Here is a 20501-nt window from a genome sequence, read left to right as displayed (position 1 = left end):
CTCAGTCACATAAGTTAACTAGGTTATTTTTCAATAATGATTTTGACCAATTCAGAACAACTACAAAAATATTTGATTTAGATGTAACTAGTATTTTAGGGTATGAGTAACTTGCTCAAAGAGTTTCTTGATCGGGTAGTTCTAGTTGATTGAACGTATTTCATGAAGTTTGGATTTGGGTGTTATAAATTTTTAACAATCTTTTTCCACTTAATAAATCTTTTAAGGACATATTCTCTAAACCCATTTAAAATAGTATTAAACCCATTTAAGTGTCTATAAACATTTAAAAAGCCCATTAAATTCTTAACGTTATTAATAACAGCTTACTAACTTAGGAACCTTTTGGGATTGCGGTTTCAATAAGTGCGATTTTAAAAATTGCGTTTTTTAAATCGCTACTTTTTAAAATTGCAAAGACGTTTGGTAAAACATATTAAAAAATACTTTTTAATCAAATATTTGTTATGTAAAATCGTGATTTTGGTTTAAATTTGCATTTTTTAAATAAGCACCCTCTAGTCAGCCTATAGAAATCGCAGATTTTTTTCCTATTTTAAAATAAGTGCTTTTTAAATCGCAATGTCAAACGTCTTACGTTTTGTGATATATTTTAAAAATGTAAATTATTCTAGCAAAATCGCAATCACAAACGCACCCTTAAACTAAATTTAATGTGCTTTTTAAATGTTTATAGACATTTGGCACTATTTTAAATGTGTTATAAGATATTTCATCCGGACCAATTTGGAGGAAATTTTTGTCAATCTTTTAATAGATATGCTATTAAAAATAAGAGAAAATTACAGTTTACCCTCCTATATATATATATATATATATATATTTCGTGGTCCTTTGGCAATCTGGCCATTTTTGCACCCCCAATTTTTTTTTTTATAAAAAATAAAAATAATAAAAATAAAAATCAGGGGGCAATATGGAAATTTTGAGATAATATTGGTCGAATTGAAAAAAATTGGAACTTTGTGGGGGTGGATTGCAAAAATTGAAACTTTGATGTTCGAATTGAAAAACGTTGTCAACTTTAGGGAGGTAAACTATAATTTTCCTTAAAAATAATATTATCTACTATTTATACAATAATAGTAATGTATACATGTTCATCAAACCTCTTCATATATCCATTAAAAGATAAATATTCTATTCTTTGTGCATAAAAATAATATAGTAGGTCAAGTGTTATTAATATCCAAATCAAATAAGAAAACAAATAAATACAAATCAAATCATATTGATGAATCATATATTTTTGTATATGATAGCATAAGCATTCAAGAGTATAGCTTAGAATTGCAACAAGTGGCAATTTAAAAATATGAAAGAAGCATATTTAAAATTGAATCAGGCTTCTAGACCTACTCCCTCCTCCTTTCCCCTCCCCCCTACTCCCCTCTTCTTTCCTCCCCCTCCCCTTTTTTTTTTAATTTTTTTTTTTTGTTTTTTCAACCACTTCAGTTGCTCCAGCCATCCCTTTGCTTGTATTGTGCTGCCTCCGTCCGACCTCCACCATGCTGCGCCGCTCTTCACTTCCCTGAAATCAGTTGAGCTTTTCGTCTCCTTCGCCTTAGTTGTTGTAGCTGTTTGCTGATTTTTTATTGCATTTTTGTTGTTTTTTTTTAATTAGGATTTGACTTCTCCTTAGATCTACTTTCATGAGCGATCTTTGGGGTGAAAGTTTTTATCCTAGCCTTTGGGTCGAGGATAACCACTTTATAAAAGAAAAAAATTAAAATTAAAATTTTTTTTTAATAAAAAAAATCAAAACAATGTCATTTCTATGGTAACACCATAATATCATACTACATACGACATCGTTTCTATATATATATGCGGTTAGCAGTTAGTATGGTTAGAGGTTAGCAGTTTATGCGGTTAGAACCGCTCGCTATTTCACCCCTAGTAATATGCATGTTTAATAACTCTGCAAAAAAAAAAATTCACTAACAATTGCATATTACTGATGCTATACAATCAAACACATGGCTGTTTTCTCGCTAGACGTTTACTCATGTTGGCAGGGAGGCAAACCAGGTAGCTCACGAGCTGGCTAGAATGGCAATGAAACAAAGTATAGATACTGTGTAGTTTTCTGATCCTCCTTTTTGATTCAATGAACTCATTGTTTATGAGCAACCTGTAATCCCTATTTGATATTAATGAAATTACTACAATTCTTTTCAAAAAAAAAACAAAAAACAAAACAAAACAAAACAAAAAAACAAAGTTACTACAATTCTTTTTTTTTTAAAAAAAAAAAACAAACAAAGTAGGTTGAAAAGGAACCAAAATTTAAAATATAAAATTATAGGGTGGTTAAGTATGTTACAAACTACACCAAGGTGGTAGTTGAGTTGGTAAAACAACAGAGGATAGGGTTCAATTTTCCCTTCCTTTCTTCTTATTTGATCACGAGTTCGAACCCGCTTGTAGTAGCTAGTCTGTGAACCAAATACTACTAAAAAGGGGCTTTACCAACTTGCACTTTGGTGATACTGTGGTGACGGACTCGCCTTCCCAAACAATAGCTATGGCTCAAACATAACATTTTACAGCGGGTGAAAACCCCGATGGTCACGCCCAAGGGGAAAATTACACTAGTCGCCCCTTCTTGGCTTTTAAATTAGAAAAAAAAAAAAAAAAAAGTATGTTACAAACTATATTTTATGACTATTTTTTGTTGTTTATTGTTGGTTTAATTGGATTCACCCAACATTCACCATACGCCAGATCAACGGTTGTTTGTATTTAATGAATCTATCTACATCCTTTTTTTTTGTTAATTTTTTCATTATTATTATTCTTTATACTTTTTACTATTTTTTATAAGGCGTTCAAAAAAATAATTAAATTAAATTATAATGAAAACCCCACACATAACACGGATTATAGACTAGTTTATATAAAAACGAAAATCGCATTTAAGCATATGAGTTAATGAGCAAAATTTCGTACTTTCACTTGAAAAAGAAAAGGAAAGTATAAATTGGCCAAACACAAATAAAAATAGATTTATTAATACTTTAGAGAATTCAGAATTGTACAACCTTACTATTTCCAATTAAAAAAGATAATTATAAAACTTAAATATATAAAATCAAAAGAGAGTGAAAAGTTTCACTCACTCAAACGGTCAAACCTACTAGAAAAAACTTGACATTTATTAAAGTAGGTTGAAAAAAAAAAAAAATTTAAAATTTATGTCTGTTCACAAACTTCTTAAGATCTACACCGTCCACATAAATATGACTTTAGGGGTGAAAAGACGGGCACGGTTAACCGCTAACCAGGGGTGGAATCAGGATTTTTCGTGTGGGGGGATGATATATATATATATATATATATATATATATATATATATATATATATATATATATATATATATATTTGGGACACAAACTTATATAAATACAAAAACATATAGATACATAAACACACAATAAGCATAAAAGTCTTAAATTTAATTGCATGACATCACAAACACACAATAATATAAATAATTAGTAAAATAAGCTAAAATAAAATAAAATAAACATATATTTTCATCCTATTCTACACTTTTACTCCAAATAAAATAAATGCAAGGAAAAATAAGATATGGGGAAGAAGGCTAAGAAAAAAAAAACACAAACAAAATAACTTATAATATGTTTTGGGGGACAAAAATATCATTTTGGGGAGTGAATTCTTAAAATATAGATATTTTATGAATAATTTTAAACATTTTCAACCCAACCCAACACATAGATCTGCCCCTGCCATTAACCGCACTAACCGCTAACCACTTTTGAAGGCAGTTAGGAACGGTTACCATTAGTGGTTACGGTTTTTAAAAAACCGCTAACCGCTATTCAAAACCCTAACCATTAATTGCTAATGGCCTTTATATATATATATATATATATATATATATATATATACATAAAACGCCATTGTTTTTGTGTTTAAATATATAAAAATCTAGAAATGATGTTATATGTAATAAGGTATTATCATATTACCATAAAAACAATTTTTTATTTTTTTTTTAAGCTTTAAACTTTTTTAAATTTTTTCTTTAAAAAACAGTTAACGGTTATTAAAGTTATTAACCGTTAAGCATCGGTTAACTGTATAGGCAGTTAGCGGAGGCCGTTAATAAATTTCCCTAACCACTTAGATGGTTACGATTAGCGGTTATGCTATAATCATCTTTTCACCCCTAACTGACTTTCTAGTGGGACTCATTGAAGCCAACCTAGAAACGGCTGTGATATGTTGGACTTGCTAGGAGAAGCTGACGTGGTTCCCGCCACTTGGCACTATATAATGCGGCTTCACCGTCGTCGTTTCCTTCCCACGTTCTAAAACCTCTCTCTCTCTCTCTCTCTCAGAATTAGAACGGTCTTCTACTTCTTCCACCGAGCCTTAAAAAGCCCTAACTTTTTTATTTTTTATTTTTAAAATATTAATTTGTTGAATAAGCAATGGAGCTTCGTCCTCGAAGGCGAATCTCCAAATCTCCTATCGATGGTAATGTCTGAGACTCAATTTTTATTTTTATTTTTTATTATTATTGATTTATGTTGTTGAGAGTTTTTATCGCTGTGTGGTTACTGAGAAAGTGTGGTAAAAGTTGGTAAGGTTTTAGATTAGTATGAATCTCTTTCACTGTTTTTTTTTTTTTCCTTCGAGTTAAACCTGTTTGGTTACTAAGAAGGTGTGAAATACCATAATGAAACTGAAATTTTGGACGTTAGGATTTGGATTAATTAGTATAACGAAAAAGCTCAAATGTTTTCGTCTTGTTTATTTATTTATGCACATTATTGTGAAAAGGAGCTATGTGTGCTTACTGCGAAGAAGGAGAAGAAAAGGAATTAAAGTTTTGAACATTAGGTTTTGGATTGTTATGGGAACGGGATATAAGGTTCAGAACTTCGAAATCAGTATGACTTGAAAACTCATACTAAAATGAGTATTTTTATCTGTTTGTTTTCTTTATTAATTTTATTATTATTATTTTTGCTAAACTAGAAGCAAGCGATGTGGAAATACTACAGCTTAGTGATGATAGCTCTAACGAATCGGGCTCTGATTCCGAAATTTTTGTGCCGTCCGATACCAGTGATGAAGGTACTTTTGTTTTTTGTTTTTTTTGTGGGATTATTTTTTATTTCAGTTACAAAAATTGTGGATTTTGAATTATCCAACTACCGACTTTGTTCTGGAAAATTTCTTGGCACAATGTATGCTGGTGAAGTATTTTCAGCTTGAGGATTTATGTATTTGAAGTAGGTAACTAGATAGATGTAAGTTAAATTTTTAATGAAAAAAAAAAGAAAAAAAGAAAAAATTATAGAAAAGTGTTCTCAAGGAGATATTTTTACATGAAACAAACTAGTCTGCCAGATGGAATCTTGTAGTGTATTTTAGCAATTTTACTTCTTGTTTATATATAAGTGAGAAGTGTTGATATGTAAAATATAGATGAAGACTATGGCGGGAGAGGTGATTTGGACTTGAACCAGAAACCAAAAGCTACAACCAAAGTTGATGATTGGGAAGATAATGGTTATGGATTTGAGAATTATGATGAGCCTTCAAGAAAAAGGAGGAAGAAAGGGGGAGAGAAGAAAACAGTGGAGCGTGGAGGACCGAGTTGGGAAGGGAACTTGGTGGAGCATGGAGAACAGGTTCGGGAAGATAATGCAGTGCATCATGGAGGTGTAGATGGTAACGAATTTACTCAGCAAGGAGCTGTCGAAATTGATTTCCTTGGGCTGAGCAAGAAGAAGACATACAAAAAGAGGACAAAAAATGGTTCAAAGCCAATCCTTATGTGGAATCTATGGGAAGAAGAGCACGAGAGATGGATTGATGAAAATTTGACGAAAGATTTTGATTTGGGTTGTCAGAATGAAGTGATAATTGAAACTGCTGAGGCTCCGCCTGAATTGATCATGCCCTTGCTAAGATACCAAAAGGAATGGTTGGCTTGGGCTTTGAAACAGGAAAAGTCTGCAACAGGAGGGGGAATTCTTGCGGACGAGATGGGGATGGGGAAGACCATTCAAGCAATTGCACTTGTCCTTGCCAGACGGGAAATCCACAGGATTTGTGAACCTGATAAACCCTCTACATTACCAGGTCCATCCGAAGGTTTGCCTGGAATTAAAGCCACCCTTGTAATTTGTCCTGTGGTTGCTGTGAGCCAGTGGGTGAGTGAGATTGATCGGTTTACTTCAGAGGGAAGCACCAAGGTGCTTGTTTATCATGGGGCCAATAGAGGGAAGAATTCTAAACACTTCAGAGATTATGATTTTGTCATAACAACATACTCTATTGTTGAGGCTGAGTACAGAAAGCACATGATGCCTCCCAAGAAGAAGTGCCTTTACTGTGGCAGGTCATTTTATGATAGGAAGCTGTCAATGCACTTGAAATATTTTTGTGGGCCTGATGCTGTTAGAACAGAGAAGCAATCTAAACAAGCCAGGAAAAAAGGGAAAAGTGTAATGTCAAATCAGAAAATGGAATCTGCTGAAGACAAGATGAATGAATGTGATGGCAAGAAAAGGAAGGGAGCTTTTAAGAAGACATCATACCAGCAAAGCAAAGAGAAGGATATGGGAATTAGATTTGGAAATGAAAATTCAGATGGTGTCGAAGGTTCTTCCAGAGGGAAATCCTTTTTGCATGCTGTGAAATGGGAACGTGTAATTCTGGATGAGGTAAGTTGGCACAAATTATTTGCAATAAGGGAATTATCTTTATGGTCTCTTGCTCTCTTTCTCTGTCCATGTGAACAAGCATCTGCTCACGCACTCACAATCAGTGTTGTCCTACATGGATCAGTTTTTGTTCAGTTTTTTTTGTTGCCTCCCATTGTTGTAGTTATGGATTAAATGTCAATTTCTACTAGGAGTATGCTTTTGAGAAGTAGTTTGACCATCCTTTTTTTTTGTTTTTTTATTTTTTTGTGAAAATAGGCACATTATATAAAAGCTAGACATTGTAATACGGCAAAAGCTGTTCTTGCTTTAGAGTCTTCATACAAATGGGCTTTAAGTGGTACTCCCCTTCAGAACCGTGTTGGAGAACTTTACTCTTTGGTAAGTTTAATGCATTTACGAAAAATATGCTATATAATCAGGCAACTTTCTCAGGCAAGCTTATATAGTTAATATGTTGTTTGCACAGGTTCGGTTCCTGCGAATAATTCCGTACTCTTATTACTTGTGTAAAGACTGTGATTGCAGAACACTTGATCATAGGTATGTTTTGAAATTCAACATTCTTTATGACTGCAATATATAAGTAAGAAGTAATAGTGTACATTGGCTATGGTCTAGAGTTGATTGACTACATACAATTGGTTGTGGCTTAATTGAGAAATCTGAACTGGTATGATTTTTTCTTGTATGCAAATTGAAGAATTGGATAATCATTGTTTTAGTTGATATGTTAGAACCGTGAGCGAATGTTTTAAATGTCTTTATGTTTCTTGTACTGAAAACTTCTTACTGTTGGGAGGTTTCAGGAACATTTTTGGATCTTATTCTCCTTTGTGCTACACTAGGGTCTGTAATTGGTTTACAATGATATAAGTACCAGCCAACAATGGAGTGGACTGTGTTATATAGTTCATATCTTGCTTAAATGAGGTGGCAAAAAAGAAATAACGTCAAGAATCTGTAGCTGTTAATAAAAAATAGTTTTCTTTTACTTAGATTTATCTTAATTCTTCTCATGTTGTCATGTTGTTTTGTTATTCATTCTTAATAGTTATGGAACATTAATTGGGATTACTTTTTCGTCAATTTTGGTGTAATTGTTATTTATATTTTTGTTTCTCTGATGGCCACCTGCAGTTCTTCAAAAGAATGTTCGAACTGTTCTCATAGTTCGGTGAGGCATTTTTGTTGGTGGAATAAAGTGAGTCCTGAAAGTCATTGCTCTCATTTTGTTTTTGTTGTTTATGAGGCATCTTTCTTAATACTCCTTGCTAACATATAATTCAATGCTGATCCTTTTAAGTATGTGGCTACACCAATACAAATATATGGAAATGGTGATGGGGGACGAAGAGCCATGATTTTGCTCAAACACAGAATTTTAAAGAACATAGTGCTAAGACGCACAAAAAAAGGCAGGGCTGCTGACCTGGCACTTCCCCCTAGAATTGTAAGTGTTAGTGATTTATGGCTAACCCCCCACCCACGGGTTTCTTTCCTTTGCATCTTTAAATTCTTCCCAAAATCTTTCTGCAGGTTTCATTGAGGCGGGATACTTTGGATATCAAAGAACAAGATTATTATGAATCAGTGTACAATGACAGTCAGGCACAGTTCAATACGTATGTCACCCACAATCTCTTTTGCTTTGTGCTTCAGTTTTGAAATTCCACATATTGATGGATTAGGGTGGGGTCATTGTTAGTTGGTGGTCAGTTGGTTCAATTGGAACCTGCCTTGGGGTTTTTCGCGGGGGGGGGGGGTTTGCTTGTTTTAGTTAGGTGTTTACTTTTGTATACTTCTTGTGTACATATGGGTGCGTCATGCTTTTAATAAAATTTGTTGATTACTTATAAAAAAAATGTTACCATGAACATCATTAGATGCTAAAGTTTCAAATTAATTTTTCTGGAAGTTCAGGATTTTTGGGGGGCCTAGTATCTTCCTTGCTTTTCCTCCCGCCCCCCCGGGGGGGCCAAAAAAAGAAAAACAAATGCAAGAGAGAAACTGTGATTCTAATGAGTGTTTTTTTCCCCCCTCTTGAAAGCCATCTACAATTTTACATGGCAAAAAGTTGTTTCGTTCAAAGTTCATACTTGTAAATGCATGCGCACGTAAACCACACATAATTATTTCATCTGTCTTATGAGATTAATTCAGCGTGTCTGTATAAATGTGCTTTTATACTTTACCAATATGTTCAGGCAGGAACCATAATGAATAACTACGCTCACATATGTGCCTTTATACTTTACAGATATGTTCAGGACGGAACCATAATGAATAACTACGCTCACATATTTGAGCTTCTCACACGCTTGCGGCAGGTGAATGATAATTGTACTGTAAAACTAAAGTAGCTCTTTTTTAACCTTTTAAAAGTATATCTTCTGTGGACAACAATTTACTAAGAGAGGGCCTTGCGTTAATCGTGTGTGCCCTTTTGATTGGAAAATTTGATCCCTCATTTGTGAGGTTCAAGCATTTTTAATCAGAAGAAAAATTTAGCTCTTGATTATGAAATTTTTTCCAGAATTCTTTGATGGGTTAGGCTTGACTGGCCAAGTCTAGAGGTCCACTAATCTATATGGGTCTTCTCTTAGAGAGTAGTTTGCATATCAACTCAGCAGCAGAAGATTGAAATTTACAGAAGTAGAAAACTGTAAATCATCTGAGTGCTGTGGATTCAAAAGTAAAAACTGTTAATAATCTGCTAGTGCTATAGACAAATCTCATTTGCCAAGGCCTCTAATTTCTATTTTTGTGTATAACTACAGGCAGTGGATCATCCTTACCTTGTAGTATATTCTAGAACTGCTGCACTAAGAAGTGGAAACATGGTTAATAATGACAATAGTGAACGCGTTTGTGGTATTTGTCACCATCCAGCTGAAGATCCTAGGGTAAGTTCATCTATTTAGTTTTTGCAATTGTTCTTTTCGCTAGTATGGAATTTTGGCACAAACATTGATAATCACCATTTTTTTTGGTGGGTGTAAAGCTTTTCAATAAAATTCTTGATGGATAATATAGTGAATAAAATAAAATCTGACTAAGTTGATACTGATAATAGATGAAACTTGTTCATAATTTCTTTTCCTCTAATCTTGTAGATTTTATAACTTTTTAGATTTTCAACCCCAATAGGTTTTCGTATACATGAGCTTTTTTTCTTCTTCTAATAAATTATTATTCATAAAATAATAATAATAAATGAAACTTTTTTTATTGTTACAGGTCTCTGCTTGTGAGCATGTTTTCTGTAAGACTTGTTTGATTGATTTTTGTGCTTCCTTGGGACAAGCCTCATGCCCTTCATGTTCGAAATTACTTACTGTTGATTTGACTAGAAATGTGGATGATGGAGATCAGACTTCTAAAACAACCATCAAGGGGTTCAGATCCTCAAGTATTCTGAACAGAATTCAACTTGACGATTTTCAGACAAGCACAAAAATAGAGGCTTTGGTATGTGTATACAAAACTTTTAAATGTTATGTGCTCCTTCCACACACATCCCTTTCAGATTGCAACCTTGATAATTCTATAAAAGCTCCACTGGATAGTATATATTTCTTAACATGATTTTGCTACCTCGTAATGTCTTTATTTGTATATAAATATGATTGAGAACAAATAGAGGTCTTTGAAGGCAATTGTGAAAGTCATTTTCCTTTGTGCTCATTCTTCTAAATTAAGAAAACCTTTTAAATATGGTTCTGCAAGAAACCACTTCAAATGCTACAGCAGTGGTCAAATTACATTTCAAATAGCAAAGCAAATGTGATGAATGAATCAGCCCTAGGAGCAAGTCATTATTCATTATGTCCATGAAAAGGCAAAATGGTGAAGTAGAAGTTGCAGGTTTCTCAGGCCTGAAATAGAAAGCTTTTGATCTAGGAGGTTGCCTAATCAAACTTCAGAGACTGCTAAACCATTAATTGATGGAGCTAGGATAGTATAGTCTTTCATCATCTAAAAAATCTGTTTCGTGCTTCAATATGATCAAAAACCATCTTCTTACTGGCAAATAGGCCAGCCAAATTTTTAAAAAAAAATAAGGTGTTAAGGACAAAATTGATATTATTTTTTGGGCAAAGAAAAAAAATAGTAATATTTTTCTGTTGATTTTCTTCTTCGTTTTCTGGTGTCCTTTTTTATTGCATGGGTTTTCTATTTTTCTACTTCTTGCTAAACCATCAATTGGATGATGTTAAAATAATCTTGTGACCATTTGATAATAATTACGTTCCTGCATCATATGGCCGTAACTTCCCTCTCTGGCAAAATTCTTTTCCAAGGATTTTAAGAAATTGGTTTTGCCAAAAAAAAAAAAAAAAAACCTGATCTAAACTTTTTTGGCTATGGTAAATTAATGTTTCTTTTTTTGTTGATTTTCCTATATGTTTTCTTGTGTGTCCATATCTATCTTAATTGTTGTAGTTTTGCACATGCTGTATGACTGAGTTTGAATGGTTCTAGAGGGAAGAAATTAGGTCCATGGTTGAAAGGGATGGTTCCGCAAAAGGGATTGTTTTCAGCCAGTTCACATCATTCTTGGATCTTATAAATTATTCCCTTCACAAGGTAGTTTAAAATCTGCATTTTTATCCCCCCCTTTTTTTTTGTCAATTTATGGAAGGAGAGAAAGTAATGCATTTAACCTGTTGCAGTCCGGTATAAATTGTGTTCAATTAGTTGGAAGCATGTCCTTGCCTGCAAGAGATGCGGCTATCAAGAGGTTTACTGAAGACCCAGATTGCAAGATTTTCCTTATGAGCTTGAAAGCTGGCGGTGTTGCTCTGAATCTTACAGTTGCATCACAAGTGAGCAATTCCTTTCTTGGTCTTTTTAAATTTAATATCTAATTTTCTTCAGGCTTCATTGCATGCATTTTTACATGTTTTTTAAAAATTAATTAAGTTTATCATTTCTTGAGCTGATTTTTCATAAAGTAAAAGTCCATGATAATTTTCCTTAGGCTCTATATAATGAGGAGTCTTCTTCTGTTAGACAGGTTCAAGACTATTGATTGATTTGTGTATTGGGAAAATAGATCTCATGGCATTTGAGAAGCATTTTTGAGAATTTTTTATGCTTTATTCCTTTTTTGTCTTCTCTAGATTTTACCACTGATGTCCTTCTGCCTGCATTTGCAAAAATGAGCCAGGCCAGTTACCTTCAAATTATATTTGTAGATTTTATTTTTCGTTCTTGGGTTTTAGTTGTTAATTTGATTTTCTTTCAACTCTTAGCTAAACCAAGCCTCTTTTTACGTGGCCTCTGCCTCCAAAAGATATAGATAAACCCTTAGCTTCTTTATTTATTGTGTCTTGGTATGCTTCTTGTGTTGTACCTGTGTCTAGGTCTTCTTGATGGATCCTTGGTGGAACCCAGCTGTGGAGCGGCAAGCACAAGATAGAATCCACCGAATAGGGCAGTTTAAACCAATCAGGTGCTGCTTTTTGCTCCCAACTCCAATATCCTGAGTTCTTACAATTGTTAGCCTTTTCTATGCGGATTCTGACTTTCTCTCTACATTTACAGAATTGTGAGATTTGTTATTGAGAATACAATTGAGGAGAGGATTCTGAAGCTGCAAGAAAAGAAGGAATTAGTGTTTGAAGGGTAAGTGTCATTTGTCTGGCGGTGAGGATGTATTATTCTAGTCGTTTTCACCCGTTTTTGTTGCAATACTAACCTTTCTTCCCAATAATTGTGTTTTGCAGGACCATAGGTGGCTCTTCAGAGGCCCTCGGAAAATTAACTGAAGAAGACTTGAGATTTCTATTTGTTACCTGAGCAGGATTATCCACTAGATGAAAAGCAAATTCCAGTTCTAAGCCTCAACTGCTTCCTCTTGTTTATGGATGCTCGCTTTAAGCCTAACATTAAATTATCATCATCTTCCAGCCAAGTGTATTACTACCTGGTGTATGTTTGTTCCTTCGTGTAGGAGATGAGCCGGCATCAAAAGGTAAGCAATCCTGTTATGGATTGATTTTGGGTTACATTTAGTGATATTTTTGCAAATTCCTATTTTCCAATTAAAGAAAATTTTACGTGTCAATCAACTCTAGTTATATTGAATAAAGAGTGTTGATCTTAGTTTTTTGTTGTAAAACATGAGATTTGGATTGGATATCTGAATGACTGGATATGGCGATGAGTTGGAGATTTAGGTATGTCTCCAACAGATATACTGATATTATAACGCATCGTTTTGGAGTTTTTCTTACCATTTCGTATTACGATTGATGTAAATCCGGTTAAAACCAGATCCATACACAGGCTTAGACTCCACTGCTCGCAGAGGTGAATAAATGGATATCCCAGCTGGAAAGGTGAATAAATGGGTAAAATAGCCACTCTCCCGAGGGTTCAATGCGGTTACCACAAAATGGTCATATATACTTTCAAGTCTGCTATGATGTCCGACATAAAATACGGAAGATTTTCGGAATTGGCATAGCAGAACTGTAATACCATGGCTTCGAACTGTACTAAGAGAACCGTTTACTGAGAAATAGAGAGGACAGGTTATCATAAAACTCCCTCCCCCTCTGCTGGAGCGGACAGCTTTTTTACCGAGTTGGAGGAATTTTTTATCAACTCACTATATAAAAATGACGTGTTCATTTTTTTAATAATATGTGAAATACACATATTTTTTTATAAAGTTATTTCAACTGTCTTTGCGATTTTTACATGTTCAGTTATTTCAACTGTCTTTGTGATTTTTACATGTTCAAGATACACCATTTTTATAGACCAAGTTGGAAGAAGTTTTTTCCACTTAGTTTGGAGGAAAATTTTGTCCTGCAAGAGCCAAGTTTTATTGGGCATGAGAAACTCAATGGTTTCATTCTTTTATGCAATGGTTTCATTCTTTATGCTCTCTGCGTGTTTGGTTGCATTGAAAAGATCATCTTCTATGTTCTCTCTCTTTTTAAGGACTGAAAAAGTATTGATTGGTATAAACCAAAGAGCCAAGCGTCGCCATAGTAGGCGTTGAGACAAAGACCAAGATCTATGATGAATTTGTCTTCCATCGCCCTTGCCCAACTCTTCTTTCGACATTTCGGAGGTGGAGTAGGGCAGAAATTGCCTCCACTGGAAAACGGAGGTGACCTTGACTTTCCAACAGAGGTGAGTACAGAAAGCGGAAAACCCATTTTCACCTCCATTTCCGATGCCCACGCCAATTTCCAAAGATGGTACTTTGTCATTTTGAGGAAGTGCCTTCTTTAGTGGAGTGGGTTTAATTGTTCAAATGGGCCAACTCTGTTCAATTCTAGACATTGCCTAGGAAAAACGAAGAGGCAAAACAATAAAACAAGATAAAAACGGAGTTGTAACAACTCCAGCCAACAGATAAATAACATTGTTATACATATACTGTGTCAATCCTTCATTGAAGGATCTTGTATTATACAGACTCAAGGCTTATACATGATATTGAAAAGAATTGATTGTCCAGTCAAAAGGACATCTACAATTTGAACACATGAAAGTACTTTGGTATGCAAATCCAGAACCCATAGCATGAAAACATGACATGGTTCTTTCTTGTAAACACGTGAACTAAAGTAGTTTCAGAACTTTATGGCATCGCAGATCAAAAAAGACATCTCTACAAAATTTTAGAGCTGAGATGTTATTCTGGCTAAAATTGAATTACCAGCAATTTGGGAATTCGAGAGAAACTTCATATATCAAGGAGAAGCCTGCGAGGGTCCTCTACAACATCTTTGATGCGGCGCAAGAAAAACACAGCCTCCCTCCCGTCAATCAGCCGATGATCGTATGTCAACGCAATATACATCATTGGCCTAGGAACAATATTACCCCCAACAACCATTGGACGGCTAACTATTGAGTGCATGCCTAATATAGCCGACTGCCAAAATAAGCAATGGGGTGAATTGGTGGAACTTCGGCCAATAACAAGAATACTATTAAAAAACAAACAAAATGAAATGATGTGACATCATTTACACTATTAAATGCATGCAACAACAGTAAATCCTAACCATTAAATAACTCCTTTCTATTTCACTTGAAATGGAAAGGATTGTGTTCAAAGAATAATGTAAAAAAAAATCAGCAACCAAGACAATTGCATGAGCATTACCTGTGGTGGGTTGATGATTGGTGTACTCAAAAGACTTCCATAGACACCACCGTTTGATATTGTGAATGTACCTCCAGCCATTTCATCAATTGATATAGAACCATCATTTGCCTTCTTAGCTAGAGTATTTATTTCCTTCTCTATATCGGCAAAGTTCATCTTCTCAGAATTGCGGATAACTGGAACAACGAGGCCCTTGAATAAGAAAGGAATTTCGTCGTTGTTAGCTGAACATATATAGATAATTAATTTGATGTGAAGCTGCAATTCATCTGACTAAAAGCTCATGTCATGTGGTTGAAGAACAGCTCAAGTAAGTTGAACGCTGCATATTAGCAACAGCTAAGAATAAGGTTTATCATCCTTCAGTACCACGTGAAAATTTTGATTATCTATATAATGTAGTTATAACTTCAGCTAGTATCTTGAACTTCATCAAAGCTAAGAATAAGGCTTTGTCAATTAAATCTGCGGAAGCATATTTGGTAATAGATATCAAAGAATCATTTCCTTTATCCTCCTGTGGGTCCAGGACTAGTTCTTAAAAAATAGCGACAAATAAAATGATAACATTGAAGATGACAGTCTACACAAACTGAATTTGGTTCTTGATAATTCTGGGGGCACTAGTCAATTAATTGTGAACAAAAAATATTAAAAGCCTTAAACTGCCAATTCAATTAAATCCATCTATGTCTTCTGTATCTTAAGCAATGAAAACTTCTACTTGTTCAGAATTTTAAAAGGCAAAAGTTATTAATCTCAGGATTTGACAACTTAATGGAACTCATTTTTCAGGTAAGTTTCAGAAAGTCTGAAAAAATACAAAACTGAATCGATGGAATTCGGCCATACCTTAGGAGTCCCAACAGCAATGCTAATATCAATGTAATCTCGATATATGATATCATCACCATCAATGACAGCATTGACAACTGGCTGACTCTGAAGCGCAGTAACAGCAGCCTGAACCAAATTAGAATGAGATTAAGAACATGCGCAAACAGTACACATTTTCCAAGATCATCAAATATGTGAAGGCACTTCAAACATATGACATACTACTTTGTACATACTTTCACGAAGCCTGACATAAGTCCTAATTTAACTCCATGCTTTTCAACAAAGGCATCTTTATAATCTGACCGGAGCTTCATCAAGTTTGTCCTGCATTATACAAAAAATTAACCAAGTGAGAAAGAGAGCCATATAACAGTCGTTTCAGGAACAAAAAGGAAAAAATGACATAGTGAAGTAGCACTTCGAAATCCATAATTATGATATTCATTAGTTTATCGTCTTTTCCTTTCTCCTTGAGGCATGGCATTACATTCAGTAAAAATAGGACAGTTGTCAAATTCAGTGTAAACGGGAAAAGCCTGATAATCAGATTACGAAGACTTTTAAAAGAAAGAAAATTTTATGAAATTAGACATGGTTGATCCTTAAATGTGGAAAGGAAAGATGATTCACACTTACATATCAACCTCATTAAATGTGCTCAGCAAAGCAAATGTATTCTGAGAATCTTTCAAGCGTGTTGCAACCCGTTTCCTGAGTCTTGTCATGGGAACCTAGACAGGATAAGACAAGATAATACTTTAGTATTTCCTTACCATTGGAGGAGAATACATAATAAAGATACAAAGATGTATTTTTCTTCCATGAAGAAGAAACTCTCAAACTTACTCGTCTTTCCCTATCCTTGGGAGGAAGCTGGGGTTCTGAAGCTGTGTGTTTAGGAGCTGGAGAAGGTCCTTTTGCCTTGGGTTGTGATGGAGATGGTTCTTTAATCTTCTCCTTGATAGGGGCGGCCTCTGCTTTGGGGATTTGCTTCTCTGCACTTTCCTTCTGTTCAGGAGGTGGTGGATGAGCAGCAACCTGTTCTGATGGAGCTTGTGTCACATCTTCACCTGATTTTGAGATGACAGCAATCTTGGTACCTGGTTCCACAGTATCACCTTCCTTGGCCACAAACTAGAACCAAATGCATTTGCAAAAAAGGAAAAAGAAAGGGATCACCACTACAATATAACTCAATCCACTTTAAGCAGAAAAAAGTGGTGCTGAATGAACATTCAACTATTTCATATTGCCATATTACTGAAATATTACCTTTTGAATGATGCCAGCTTCAGGACTAACTACATCGATTGTCACCTTGTTGGGAAAAAAAAAAAATCAACCATATCAATGGTAAATAATATTAGCGATGACTCTTCTTGATACTTCAAAATTAAAAGATCTATCAATTATTTAAAAAAAAAAAAAAAAAACTTCTCTGCAGTTTACCTTATCAGTTTCAATTTGAGCAATAGGTTCATCAACTGCAACTCTGTCCCCAGGTTCTGCTCATAGTGTAAAGATGAGTCTCAGAAGGTATTCAATTCATGCATATGTATGTCAGAATGTATATAAGTTCAAGCATATGCAATTATGCGATAAAATTCTTAAGGAATGAAAAGCATCACAATTCACAACACAGCTGGAGAATAACATACTCTTTAGGAAATTTGCTAGAGTGCCATCAGTTATAGATTCACCCATGAAAGGAACAACAGCCTCAACCAGGTCTCCTACAATGCACGATGGAACAGTTAAAGCTAGGCAACTCCAGTAATGTGAACACGTGAGCATACACAAACATAAACACATAAAAGCATACGAAAAAATCAAACTAAGATAAGGGATCCTCACAAGCACATAAACTATAAATTACCATTGTCCGAAGAAAATGATCTATTCCTCAATCGAACAAAGGGCTCAGCTTGAAATAGTGTTGTAACTTCCCTGCATAAAAAAAGAAAAAGGGCGCAAAATGAACAAGAAACCAGAGGAATTCACGAGTAGAACCCTTTTTTATGTTTCAATCATTCCTAGCTTGGAAGAATCGGATTCTCTTCCCAGATTAAGGATGTAAGCGGTAGAAAACAGAAAAGGGTTTTCATTCTAGAAGAGATCAAGTTTGCAAACATCAAGAAGAATCCTAAGTTTTATAGAAGTAAAAGGTGTGGCATAGTACAATCAGATGTATTGGACCACCTGCTTTCTCATGTTATATGACATGGTTAATATGGTGATAAATTCCAAAAGGGGCTTTTCAAATAAAGTGGTCCAAGACTGTCAGTTTACAATCTCTTAAGTCAGATTCGTCTGATATCTCATATATTTCCAATTATGGTGTTTAAGACATGCTCGAAATTTGGAGCCAAAAATGTTGGTCTGTGAAACCACCCTCCACCCACCTTTACCGCCTCTCTCAAGAAAGGATTTAACCAAAAAAAAAAAGGGGACAAGAAAGTACAGTCGGAAACAGCTCTTCTTCTTCTTTTTTTTTTTTTTTTTTTTTTTTTTTTTCAGGTGGGGGGAGGGGGAGGCAGAAAAGATAAAAGATGAGAGCTCACTGACCTCGGCTTTGAATGGGCATGACCTCCTATAACAAAGGAATTTGAATAAATCAATCACAGCAAAAGAAAACAAAATCACACATGTAAATAAGTTCCCAGCAGGTAGCACATTCATTCAATAAATTTTTCCAAAAGATCACCTAAAAAAGTGTGGTAACTAGAGCTCTGGACATGCTCAAATCCTGTCCCAGCGAGCAAAGCCTGCACAGATCAACAGCCATAATATTGGAAACTTTCTACAATATTGGGGCAAGGACAAGATATACAAGGGAGAAGAAATTTTTCTCAATTTCAAACACAAGCTAATAGGTGGAAAGAATTTTATTATTATTATTTTTTTTCTCTTTTCTTTTACTTTGATGAACACAAGCTGCTTTGTAAAGCTATATTCTATCAGAATTTAAGCCTAGATATTGCTCAGACAGTTTTTCCCCCTTTTTTTTTTTTTTTTGTAAATGCTGCTTAAGTATGGGACCCTCACAGCTTATCAATTTCAGCCAAATGACTATCACGGGGAAAAAAAAATAGTAATAAAGAAAAGCTTTACCAAGTTCTGTGCTTATAACCATCAATTCACAGTCAAACCAATGACTCTTATGGAGCAATTTTTCACATTGTTTAACATACTCAATCCACATTCCACTGACCAAATATTTTTGCTAAACCCACATATATTCGCTTGCAACATCCACATTTCTTATATATATTATGATCATATGATGCCGTTCAGGAAAAGAGATTGAAACCATTTCACCAATATTACAATGAGATCTCCAATTATTTACACGGAAAATCCACCCAGAAACTTACAAGAGCAACTAAAAACAATAATTCATTGGTACCTCTTTCCGAGTTGTCCTGTAACATCTTGCCCCTGACAACACTGAAGGCCTAATCCTCTGCACTGCCTCTCCTAACGTCTTCGGCTACCGATTAACACATGCACAACAAAACCATCCATTGGAAACATAATCACTCCAATAAATCGAAACAAAACCTCAACCATTACATTAGAAAAAGACGCAGAAACAAAGATAACGCCATCTATAATAAACAAAAAGAAAATTTTATAGCAAAATTATAATTGATACCGAAGCAACTTTGCGGCGAATTATCTCCCAAATCATTTCTTCGACACTTGCGAGCTGACCTGATCACTACGATATCAAATCCGGTCCAAATTAACCATAGATAATAACTCAAAAAACAACACCATCTCATGGTCACTGTTTGGTTGCCAAGAAAATTTTAGCAGAAAAAGAAAATCAAAGCAAAAAAAAAAAAAAAAAAAAAATCGACTCTGCCGCTGTAATCACTTTAATCAGCACAAAAAACTTCAGTTCAGCTGAATTCCAAGGCATCTACTTTTTCTTTTCTTTTCATTTTCTCGGTAACCAAACGGCGGACAAAAGAAAAATAAATGCGACACCGAATTGAAAATCTTCAATTTAATATAAAACAAATTAAACCAAATTCATAGATCTTATTGAACAAAATAAGAATTAGAAGAGAAACTGGTACCTGGTAGAAGATTACAAAGAGTTAGAACAGAATCAGAGACTTCGACGACTATGAAGAAAAAGTATAAATTCGAAGCGGCGAACGAGAGCTTTTAGTGCCAACTTTCTCTACGAGACTACGACCATCAAATGTGCGTTTCAAATTTTGGGATTTACTTTCTGTTTTTTTGGAGGGTTATTGGGTGGTGGCCAATAAGAGCAGCCCACGTCATGATTAAAAAAAAAAAAAAAAAGAGATTATCATATCTATATTAATATACTAATATATTACCATAGGAGTAGGATTTTTTTTTTTTGTAAGACATAGGAGTAGGATCTTCTAAATCTTATAAAACAATTCTTAAATAATTTAGAAGAAAACCTTAGAAGAACAAGCATTTTTTCAAATTGGGTTCATGTAAATTTTTTCAATTTAGATTATTAGAGTCATTAGACTAATACAAGAGCAGTGCACTTATCATAATTAAGTCTCACCTTGAGAAAATATCAAATAAAATAAAGGTATTAATATATTAAAGTGGACTCAACTTTAAGCTTTAACTTTTGAGCTTGGGACAACTCTTAATGCAGGACACTCTTGAAAAATGTCAAAAAATTAACAAATAAGGCGGAGTTGAACAAGTAAAAGAAAAATTATTGTGAGTGCATTTGTGATTGTTGAGTCACAAACTCAAACTCATATGGATAACATTTTATTTTTATTAAT

General features: G+C 34.4%; 2 protein-coding genes across 6 annotated transcripts; one reads left to right on the top strand and one right to left on the bottom strand.

Moving 5' to 3' along the window:
• The first annotated feature begins 4374 nt into the window (after nt 1–4374).
• On the top strand, nt 4375–12842 carry LOC132181471 (ATP-dependent helicase rhp16). 3 transcript variants are annotated; one of them, XM_059594706.2, is made up of 16 exons: nt 4375–4530; nt 5038–5133; nt 5488–6731; nt 6990–7112; nt 7201–7274; nt 7872–7935; nt 8038–8184; nt 8271–8356; nt 8992–9061; nt 9512–9637; nt 9972–10202; nt 11217–11321; nt 11408–11560; nt 12101–12189; nt 12282–12362; nt 12464–12842. In XM_059594706.2, exons 1-16 carry the CDS (start codon nt 4485–4487, stop codon nt 12534–12536), a joined length of 2808 nt encoding a protein of 935 aa, XP_059450689.2. In that variant the 5' UTR covers nt 4375–4484; the 3' UTR covers nt 12537–12842. The 3 variants fall into 3 exon arrangements, with proteins under 3 accessions (XP_059450689.2, XP_059450688.2, XP_059450690.2); XM_059594705.2 differs by having other exon boundaries at nt 5035–5133; XM_059594707.2 differs by lacking the exons at nt 12282–12362; nt 12464–12842 and having other exon boundaries at nt 5035–5133; nt 11433–11560.
• A 1233-nt stretch (nt 12843–14075) lies between these two features.
• LOC132182385 (dihydrolipoyllysine-residue succinyltransferase component of 2-oxoglutarate dehydrogenase complex 1, mitochondrial) lies at nt 14076–19925 on the bottom strand. Of its 3 annotated transcripts, none has more exons than XM_059595616.2 (15): nt 19797–19925; nt 19367–19432; nt 19118–19201; nt 18416–18476; nt 18277–18301; nt 17588–17658; nt 17370–17444; nt 17161–17216; nt 16984–17028; nt 16558–16845; nt 16348–16442; nt 15945–16035; nt 15724–15834; nt 14869–15063; nt 14076–14634 (listed from the first exon to the last, which is right to left on the bottom strand). In XM_059595616.2, the coding sequence occupies exons 2-15, from the start codon at nt 19400–19402 to the stop codon at nt 14443–14445; spliced, it is 1425 nt and encodes a 474-aa protein (XP_059451599.2). In that variant the 5' UTR covers nt 19403–19432; nt 19797–19925; the 3' UTR covers nt 14076–14442. The 3 variants fall into 3 exon arrangements, with proteins under 3 accessions (XP_059451599.2, XP_059451601.2, XP_059451602.2); XM_059595618.2 differs by having other exon boundaries at nt 19367–19425; XM_059595619.2 differs by having other exon boundaries at nt 19367–19420.
• Between the last annotated feature and the right edge of the window lie 576 nt (nt 19926–20501).

This window comes from Corylus avellana, chromosome 5 (genome assembly GCF_965113065.1).
Source record: "Corylus avellana chromosome 5, dhCorAvel1.hap1.2, whole genome shotgun sequence".
Taxonomy (NCBI): Eukaryota; Viridiplantae; Streptophyta; class Magnoliopsida; order Fagales; family Betulaceae; genus Corylus; species Corylus avellana.
Note: the sequence above shows the minus strand (reverse complement) of the source record. Positions and strands in the feature narration are given on the sequence as shown.

Bases quoted from the DNA above. Each gene is read 5' to 3' on its own strand.
- LOC132181471 (XM_059594705.2), top strand. From the start codon at position 4,485: ATGGAGCTTCGTCCTCGAAGGCGAATCTCCAAATCTCCTATCGATG. The intron at 7,275-7,871 runs GTATGTTTTGAA...GGCCACCTGCAG, and splicing joins TGCAGAACACTTGATCATAG to TTCTTCAAAAGAATGTTCGA. The intron at 12,363-12,463 runs GTAAGTGTCATT...TGTGTTTTGCAG, and splicing joins AAGGAATTAGTGTTTGAAGG to GACCATAGGTGGCTCTTCAG.
- LOC132182385 (XM_059595616.2), bottom strand. From the start codon at position 19,402: ATGATTTGGGAGATAATTCGCCGCAAAGTTGCTTCG. The intron at 19,202-19,366 runs GTATCAATTATA...GTTAATCGGTAG, and splicing joins TTCGCCGCAAAGTTGCTTCG to CCGAAGACGTTAGGAGAGGC. The intron at 16,443-16,557 runs GTAAGTTTGAGA...TATCCTGTCTAG, and splicing joins CCAAGGATAGGGAAAGACGA to GTTCCCATGACAAGACTCAG.